At 40.7% G+C, this 9,847-nt stretch overlaps 1 protein-coding gene across 6 annotated transcripts in view; it reads right to left on the reverse strand.

The window, feature by feature from the left end:
* Positions 1-9,209, reverse strand: part of tpk1 (thiamin pyrophosphokinase 1) — an 84,085-nt gene extending 74,876 nt beyond the window's left edge. For 2 of the 6 annotated variants that reach the window (XM_046292671.1, XM_046292669.1), the window contains exons 1-3: positions 9,123-9,204; positions 8,960-9,012; positions 8,109-8,188 (exon numbers count right to left, since the gene is read on the reverse strand). In XM_046292671.1, coding sequence (XP_046148627.1) covers positions 8,109-8,154 — 46 coding nt within the window. In that variant the 5' untranslated portion in view covers positions 8,155-8,188; positions 8,960-9,012; positions 9,123-9,204. Of the gene's footprint in view, positions 1-8,108; positions 8,189-8,381; positions 8,403-8,959; positions 9,013-9,122 lie in introns of those variants that run through there. The other 4 variants (XM_046292674.1, XM_046292672.1, XM_046292668.1 and 1 more) reach the window with 4 other exon arrangements.
* Positions 9,210-9,847: the final 638 nt, after the last annotated feature.

A 9,847-nucleotide genomic window follows, 5' to 3' on the forward strand; every position in this document is an offset into this window, starting at 1 on the left:
AGGATTAAGCCGTCAGAAAATTCACACCTGGCCAAATGGCCAATTCAGCATTTTACAGTGCAAGCATTTGACTTGCAGATACACTGAACAAAAATATAAACACGACATGTAAAGTGTTGGTCCCATGTTTCATCAGCTGAAATAAAAGATCCCAGAAATGTTCCATAAGTACTGAGGAGTATTTCTGTCTGTAATAAAGCCCAATCATTCTGATTGGCTGGGCCTGGCTCCCCAGCGGGTCGGTCGGGCTGGCTCCCAAGTTATCCTATGCGCTCCCAGGCCCACCCATGGCTGCGCCCTTGCCCGGTCATGTGAAATCCATAGATTTCCTTATATGAACTGTAACTCAGCAAAACCTTTGAAATTGTTACATGTTACGTTTATATATTTTTTCAGTATACAGTACATATTATATATTTTGCGACTTGGAATTTTAATTTAGGAGCACCAGTGCACCTCGAAAAATTAAGAACTTTTATTACCTCAAAAATGTATAATCTCAAATATCTTTTCATTTTGCTCCTAAATGACTTTGTATGCACCTATATTTTTCAACATAAGCGCCACACACACATGCTCCTTTGTAAGAAAAGGTCAGCGTAGAGCCCTGCCAATCCACAAATGGTTGTCTGGAAAGAGCTGTGGAAATGAACATTCATACAGTTGTAGTATTTTTTTGTTTAACCACGATATTTATCGATAGAGTAATAGAAAAATATGCAACCAATATCGATAGATTGATCAGTGCCCATCACTGTTACTCTTACATTACATTTTAGTCATTTAGCAGACACTCTTATCCAGAGCAATTTATTATTGACCCTCATTGGTAATGTGTCCATTCCTGTCTGCAGCTTTCACATTTCCAACGGAAGCAGAGGAACCTGCAGCTCAACCATTTCCACTGGAGGGAGACTTCTAAACAGAACACTACAGCCACTGCATCGGTGTCCACTGCCCTGGTAATAACACCTACTGTGACTACTGCCCTGGCAACAGGAAGACCGGTGATTACTGCCCAGTCAACAAGACGTCTTGTGACTATTGCTCTGGCAACAACATCTCCTGTGACTTCTGCCCTGGCAACAAGAAGACCGGTAACTACTGCCCAGGCAACAAGACCTCCTGTGACTACTGCCCTGGCAACAGGAAGACCGGTGATTACTGCCCAGGCAACAAGACGTCTTGTGACTATTGCTCTGGCAACAACATCTCCTGTGACTTCTGCCCTGGCAACAAGAAGACCGGTGACTACTGCCCAGGCAACAAGACCTCCTGTGACTACTGCCCTGGCAACAAGAAGACCATACTAATAATGCTTTGTCCGTTTTCATAGAAGGCAGTTAGAGATTGTAACATTGTCGGTGGTGAGGAGATCAGATACAAAGCCTGGTGAAAGGTGAAGATACAACTTTGTATTTATACACTACATATACAAAAGTATGTGGACACACCTTCAAATGAGTGGATTTGGCTATTTCAGCCACACCCAATGCTGACAGGTGTATAAAATCAAGCACATAGCCATGCAATCTCCATAAACAAATATTGGCAGTACAATGGCTTACTGAAGAGCTCAGTGGCTTTCAACGTGGGTCTGGCATAGGATGCCACCTTCCCATCAAGTCAGTTTGTCAAATATCTGTCCTGCTAGAGCTGCCCCGGTCAACTGTAAGTGCTATTATTGTGAAGTGGAAACGTCTAGGAGCAACAACGGTTCAGCCGTGAAGTGGTTGGCCACACAAGCTCACAGATTGGTATCGCAGAGTGCTGAAGCACGTGGAGCGTAAAAATAGTCTGCAACAGTCACTTCCGAGTTCCAAACTGCCTCTGGAAGCAACGTCAGCACAAGAACTGTTAATCAGGAGATTCATGAAATGTGTTTCCATGGCAGAGCAGCTGCACACAAGCCTAAGATCACCACGTGCAATGGCAAGCGTCAACTGGAGTGGTGTAAAGCTCACCGCCATTGGACTCTGGAGCAGTGGAAACGCATTTCTGGAGTGATGAATCACACTTCACCATCTGGCAGATGGACGTGTATGGGTGCCAGCTTTACAAATGGGGAGTGGCCCATGAAATACTGTTTTGGGAGGTAATGTATTGGTGTCTATTGGTGACAGGCTTTTAAATACCTTGCTTTTTATTACACTATCATCTCTTGACTAATGTCATTTCAAGGACTACCGGCATTTTATCAAAGGAAACTTGTACTTTCTGTTGAGAGGATTTTTTCAATGACCTTTCAAGTTTTGTTACTGCGGACTGTTGTTTTCTGTTTTTCAGTCGTACGTACTGTTATGTTCTTTGTTTTTATATATATTTTTTAAACACTTTGAAAAAGTCGGAATAGTTATTTCAAGGACTCTTAAATGGGCACTGGTACAAAAGTCAGCTACTATGGTTGAGGAAATCTCTCTCTCTCTCTCTCTCTCTCTCTCTCTCTCTCTCTCTCTCTCTCTCTCTCTCTCTCTCTCTCTCTCTCTCTCTCTCTCTCTCTCTCTCTCTCTCTCTCTCTCTCTCTCTCTCTCTCTCTCTCTCTCTCTCTCTCTCTCTCTCTCTCTCTCTCTCTCTCTCTCTCTCTCTCTCTCTCGTCAATCCAGTCTGACAGTCTATATACTTTGATGTCTCCTCTTAATGAGGATCTGTTGACAGCAAGAGAGCCAAGCTGTTTTCATCAACTCTCATTTAGTGTCTTATTGCAGATAGCCGTCTGTCACTTACACATTATCATATAACCCAAATGACTGTGCTAAGGGAATTTGTGTTCATTAGAATACAATGGAACATTCTCCTAATAAATTAGCATGCTGGACTCATAATATGATCCTAATACACCTCATGGAATACCTACGTGTAATAAATATGTAGCGCTAGTCTAGTGCTGAGCGATTAGTGTTTTTTTAGGTCTGATTCGGTTAGATTATTACAAAATAATCACAGTTTTAATTGATTTCAATTATTTTTAATTAATAAAAGTCTCATGATGGTAGTGACTGCCCATTACTGCTTATCAATTATTAACAATTTATTAACATTATTTGAATTTAATAAAAATATTTCAGTTGTGTATTTGACATTTGTTTTATTTGATGACTTCATTATTTCATTCCAAGTCCTCATCTCTATAGAGCTGCTGCCTATGCTGTCTGAAAAAAATCACTGTTTTGTTGTTCTTCAAAAATAAATAAGTCATTTTTATGACTGCTGAATAACAACTATGAGTCACTTAGATAACTTGCAAAGCAACAGCTGTTCTCTCTATATCGCCTCACCATCATGCATTCTTTCCTCTTCTGTAGCAGGCGTAAAAGAAGCACAGACTGGACAAGTAGATGAGCAATGGATTATGGTAGAATATTGGCCAGTTGGAAACTACAACTCCGTACTACATCGCAATGTTCAGTCTGGATCTGATTTATCTCTGGAGAAACTGCAATGTTCACATTGAGTTCACAGAAGAAAAAAACTAAAACTAAATGGAATTCAAATAATTGAACCTACATAGGTGAATTAGATGTTTAAAAAACAAAAAATAACCAGCATTTCGATGAATCACTCAGGACTAAGCTAGTCTCATGTTAGAAGAGTCTGACTCATGAGTGGAATGGAGAAATGGAGAGGGGGAGATCAAGAAAGGGAGAGGGGGAGATCAAGAAAGGGAGAGGGGGAGATCAAGAAAGGGAGAGGGGGAGATCAAGAAAGGGAGAGGGGGAGATCAAGAAAGGGAGAGGGGGAGATCAAGAAAGGGAGAGATCAAGGGGAGATCAAGAAAGGGAGAGGGGGAGATCAAGAAAGGGAGAGGGGGAGATCAAGAAAGGGAGAGGGGAGATCAAGAAAGGGAGAGGGGGAGATCAAGAAAGGGAGAGGGGGAGATCAAGAAAGGGAGAGGGGGAGATCAAGAAAGGGAGAGGGGGAGATCAAGAAAGGGAGGGGGAGGAAAGGGAGAGATCAAGAAAGGGAGAGGGAGAAGAGAGGGGATCAAGAAAGGGAGATCAAGAAAACCTGTGAGTTTTCAAAACCTGTGAGTTTTCTCTACAAGCACAAACAACATGTCCAACACACTCAGATGTCTGGAATATGGTATTATATCTTCATATTTCTTTATATAGCAGAATGAAAAGCCTGTTTCGGAACAAATTTGCCTGCACTCACTTGCACAGCGAGCGCACGCGAACGCAAACACACACACGCGAACGCAAACACGCGAACCCAAACACACACACACACACACACACACACACACACACACACACACACACACACACACACACACACACACACACACACACACACACACACACACACACACACACACACACACACACACACACACACACACACACACACACGCGAACCCAAACACACACACACACACTTCTAGGCAGTGTATTAACAGTAGATAACAGTGAATTCATCGCCCCTCTTTTCCTCCCTATTCTGAATTTCAAAACCAACACAGAAAGAGAGTGGGCTAAGGAAGGATAGAATGTGTGTAAACTACCGGGGGAACAAAGCAGCGATATTTTAGCCCTCTGTTAAGTGCAGGACCATGTCAGAGTTATTCCAGACCATGTTAATAGATGCGTGTCTCTTGTTTTGCCTTGAGCTCTGCTCTCTGTAAAAATAGTAAAGCCCAGGGAAACTCTAGGGGCTGGAGGTGTTTAAACAACTCAGACACTCAGTCCCACTTACTGTAATAGGAAAATACTTTGGCTACCGTGAATTGTCTTATGAGTTAGATTTCTATGTTATCTACTACAATATATTTGCAGGGCAAATCACTGAATTGTCTTAGGAGTTAGTTTTCTATGTTATCTACTACAATATATCTGCAGGGCAAATCACTGAATTGTCTTAGGAGTTAGTTTTCTATGTTATCTACTACAATATATTTGCAGGGCAAATCACTGAATTGTCTTAGGAGTTAGTTTTCTATGTTATCTACTACAATATATCTGCAGGGCAAATCACTGAATTGTCTTAGGAGTTAGTTTTCTATGTTATCTACTACAATATATCTGCAGGGCAAATCACTGAATTGTTTAGATAGGCTACTTCAATGCATGATGCCCAACATAGCCCACAACAAAGAGGAAAAACTGAATGGCTGCATTATGCAGTGAAAAACTCCTGTATGTGCCTGTGTTCACTCCAGACCTGTCTGCCCTTGACCAGCACAAAAACATCCTGTGGCGTACTGCATTATCATCAAATAGCCCCCGTGATATGCAACTTTTCAGAGAAGTTAGGAACCAATATACACAATCAGTTAGAAAAGCTAAGGCTAGCTTTTCAAAACAGAAATTTGCATCCTGTAGCACAAATTCAAAAGAGTTCTGGGACACTGTAAAGTCTATGGAGAATAAGAGCACCTCCTCCCAGCTGCCCACTGCACTGAGGCTAGGAAACACTGTCACCACCGATAAACACTGTCACCACCGATAAACACTGTCACCACCGATAAACACTGTCACCACCGATAGCATTTTTCTACGGCTACAAATCTGGACCCTCTCATTCTAAAATTATTTGCCGAGATCGTTGCAACCCCCATTACTAGCCTGTTCAACCTCTCTTTCGTATTGACTGAAATCCCCAAAGATTGGGAAGCTGCCGCGGTCATCCCCCTCTTCAAAGGGGGAGACACTCTAGACCCAAACTGCTACAGACCTATATCTATCCTACCCTGCCATTCTAAGGTCTTCTTTGGACGAGCTTCAATGCCATACAACTCTCCTGCTCTCAAAACTAAATGCATGCTTCAACCGATCGCTGCCTGCACCTGCCCACCCGTCCAGCATCACTACTCTGGATTAGAAGTCGACCGATTATGATTTTTCACCACCAATACCGATTATTGGAGGACCATAAAAGCCGATACCGATTAATCGGCCAATTTTTATTTATTTATTTGTAATAATGACAATTACAACAATTCTGAATGAACACTTATTTTAACTTAATATAATACATCAATAAAATCCATTTAGCCTCAAGTAAATAATGAAACATGTTCAATTTGGTTTAAATAATGCAAAAACAAAGTGTTGGAGAAGAAAGTAAAAGTGCAATATGTTCCATGTCAAATATGTGCCATGTAAGAAAGCTAACGTTTCAGTTCCTTGCTCAGAACATGAGAACATATGAAAGCTGGTGGTTCCCTTTAACATGAGTCTTCAATATTCACAGGTAAGAAGTTTTAGGTTGTAGTTATTATAGGAATTATAGGACTATTTCCCTCTATACCATTTGTATTTCATTAACCTTTGAATATTGGATGTTCTTATAGGCACTTTAGTATTGCCAGTGTAACAGTATAGCTTCCGTCCCTCTCCTCGCTCCCCCCTGGGATCGAACCAGCAACACAACGACAATTAGCGCGCACTAACTAGCTAGCCATTTCACTTTGGTTACACGAGCCTCATCTTGGGAGTTGATAGGCTTGAAGTCATAAACAGCACAATGCTTGACGCACAACGAAGAGCTGCTGGCAAAACGCACGAAAGTGCTGTTTGAATGAATGTTTACGCGCCTGCTTCTGCCTACCACCGCTCAGTCAGATACTTGTATGCTCAGTTAGATTATATGCAACGCAGGACATTCTAGATAATATCTAGTAATATCATCAACCATGTGTAGTTAACTAGTGATTATGATTGATTGTTTTTTATAAGATAAGTTTAAAGCTAGCTAGCAACTTACATCGGTTTACTGCATTCGCGTAACTCCTTGTCGAGTGCAACGAGAGAGAGGCAGGTCGTTATTGCGTTGGACTAGTTAGGGTTGCAAGATTGGGTCCCCCGAGCTGACAAGGTGAAAATCTGTCGTTCTGCCCCTGAACAAGGCAGTTAACCTACTGTTCCTAGGCCGTCATTAAAAATAAGAATGTGTTCTTAACCGACTTGCCTAGTTAAATACAGATTAAATAAAGGTGGAAAAAAATACATTTAAAAAAATTGGCAAATGCCCAAAAATACCGATTTCCGATTGTTATGAAAACTTGAAATCGGCCCTAATTAATCCGCAATTCCGATTAATCGGCCGACCTCTACTCTGGTTGGTTCTGACTTAGAATATGTGGACAGCTACAAATACCTAGGTGTCTGGTTAGACTGTAAACTCTCCTTACAGACCCACATTAAGCACATTAAATCTCGAATCGGCTTCTTATTTCGCAAACAAAGCATGCTGCCAAACATACCCTCATAAAACTGACCCTCCTACCGATCCTCGACTTCGGCGATGTCATTTACAAAATAGCCTCCAACACAAATAATCAACAAATTGGATGCAGTCCATCACAGTGCCATCCGTTTTGTCACCAAAGCCCCAAATACTACCCACCACTGCGACCTGTATGCTCTCATTGGCTGGCTCATCGCTTCATACTCGTTGCCAAACCCACTGGCTCCAGGTCATCTACAAGTCTTTGCTAGGTAAAGCCCCGCTGTATCTCAGGTCAATGGTCACCATAGCAGCACCAACCCTGAAGGTATATTTTACTGGTCATCGCCAAAGCCAATTCCTCCTTTGGCCGCTTTTCCTTCCAGTTCTTTGCTGCCAATGACTGGAACGAACTGCAAAAATCACTGAAGCTGGAGACTCATATCTCCCTCACTAGCTTTAAGCACCAGCTGTCAGATCAGCTCACAGATCACAGCCCATCTGTAAATAGCCCATCCAACTACCTCATCCCCATACTGTATTTATTTATTTATCTTGCTCCTTTGCACCCCAATATCTCTACTTGCACATTCATCTTCTGCACATCTATCACTCCAGTGTTTAATTGCTATATTGTAATTACCTCACCGGTGTGGCCTATTTATTGCCTTACCTCCCTTATTTTACCTCCTTTGCACACACTGCATATATACTTATTTTATACTGTATTATTGACTGTATGTTTGTTTATTCCATGTGTAACTCTGTGTTGTTATATGTGACGAACTTCTTTGCTTTATCTTGGCCAGGTCGCAGTTGTAAATGAGAACTTCTTCTCAACTAGCCTACCTGGTTAAATAAAGGTGAAATATATATATATATATATATATTATTCTTTTTTTTTAAGTGCGTCTGTCAGAGAGAGAGAGGGAATACAGTACCTGTAGGCAGCAGACAGTCTAAAGGAGTGAATTCATCCATGATCATCCAGATGTTCCGTCTCTTCTGCAGAAGTACTCAACTGGAACAGAGAAACACACACAGTCACTTTATACTATTCTTTCTTCCTTTATTTATTTATTTCTTCAGAGTTCATCAAACCTTCAAAATAATTGCCTGACACCCAACAGTTTGAAAACAAGTAACAAAGCATTATCATAAACTCTCACTATTAAGGCAATTCCTCCCAATTACATGTCAACAACATACCATACCTGCCAAGCCAAGAGGCAGACTCTAGGAGGAATAAGTTAAAGGAACAGGTTTCCCAACATTCTAACAACCTCTGACCCCAACACTGATTGCTTATCTGAGCGTTGCAAAATAATTTAATCTCTAATCTGCAACCTGAACTTTTGATCAGTTAGCCATTGGCAGCTTCATACCAGTTAGTTACATCTCAGCAATATGAAGAGTGGTGGGAATAGTTCTGAATAATATTTGAGGGTAACTGAAAGTGACAAAGAGGCAGATACTATGACAACAGTCAATATATTGTGAGGTTTTACATGTGACATGGTTAAAGACAGATGGTGTCAACAGGGTCCCATTATACAGAATAAATTATGTAGTGAGTAAAATAATCAACAAACACAACAACAACGACAAATTACAAATTGTTTAGATTTTTCTCTATCCTTCCTGATTCAGAATATACAGGATCATTTTCATAGTCATGGCACGCTTTGTGTAAGAGCTATTGAAGATCGAAAGACCCCAAAAATAAAAATACATTTGTCCATCTTCCCGATTGTGAATAAAAAAACGAATATTCAATATTAACTAATTTTACCTCGGTAAACCGGGAGTCGGCAAGGACAGAGATGCCGAGTTTGCTCTCACATGCTTAGATACACAAACACATTACAATCGCCATTTACTCTCAACACATCTAGCTAAGTGACTTTGGTAGAACAATTATGTATGTCGTATTTAGGTTCTAAATTCATACTCACTGAGTAAAGTAACTAACGCAAGAGTTCCTGGTCAGATTTGTGTATAGTCAACAACAGCTCCGGATCTGACAGCAAGATATCCTGCTCTGGTGGAAAAGGTCCATAGACTCTGTGATGGCGCCATCTATCGGTGAACCAACATAAAATATAATAACAATATGCCGGGTATGACTATTAGGTTATAGGTCCATCTATCCAGTACTGAGAATAAATCCTAGATCTGTGCCTCAATCAAATTTGAATTGTAACATATTTCGTAAACAACAGGTGCTCACTAACAATAAAATACTTACTTACGGGCCCTTCCCAACAATGTAGAGAAAAATAAAATTGACAAATAATAGAAAAATAAAACATGTAATAATAAATACACAGCAAGTAATGATAACTTGCAGGGGAGTATGAGGTAATTAAGGTATGTACATACAGTGAATTCAGAAAGTATTCAGACCCCAAGACGTTTTACACATTTTGTTACGTTACAGCATTATTCTAAAAGTGATTAAATAAAAAAATGTCCTCATCAATCTAAACACAATACTCCATAATGCCAAAGTGAAAACAGAAAATACCTTTTTTACATAAGTATTCAGACCCTTTGCTATGAGATTCGAAATTGAACTCAGGTGCATCCTGTTTCCATTGATCATCCTTGAGACATTGTTGGAGTCCACCTGTGGTAAATTCAATTGATTGGACATGATTTGGAAAGGCACACACCTGTC

Source organism: Oncorhynchus gorbuscha, linkage group LG12, assembly GCF_021184085.1.
Source record: "Oncorhynchus gorbuscha isolate QuinsamMale2020 ecotype Even-year linkage group LG12, OgorEven_v1.0, whole genome shotgun sequence".
Lineage (NCBI taxonomy): Eukaryota > Metazoa > Chordata > Actinopteri > Salmoniformes > Salmonidae > Oncorhynchus > Oncorhynchus gorbuscha.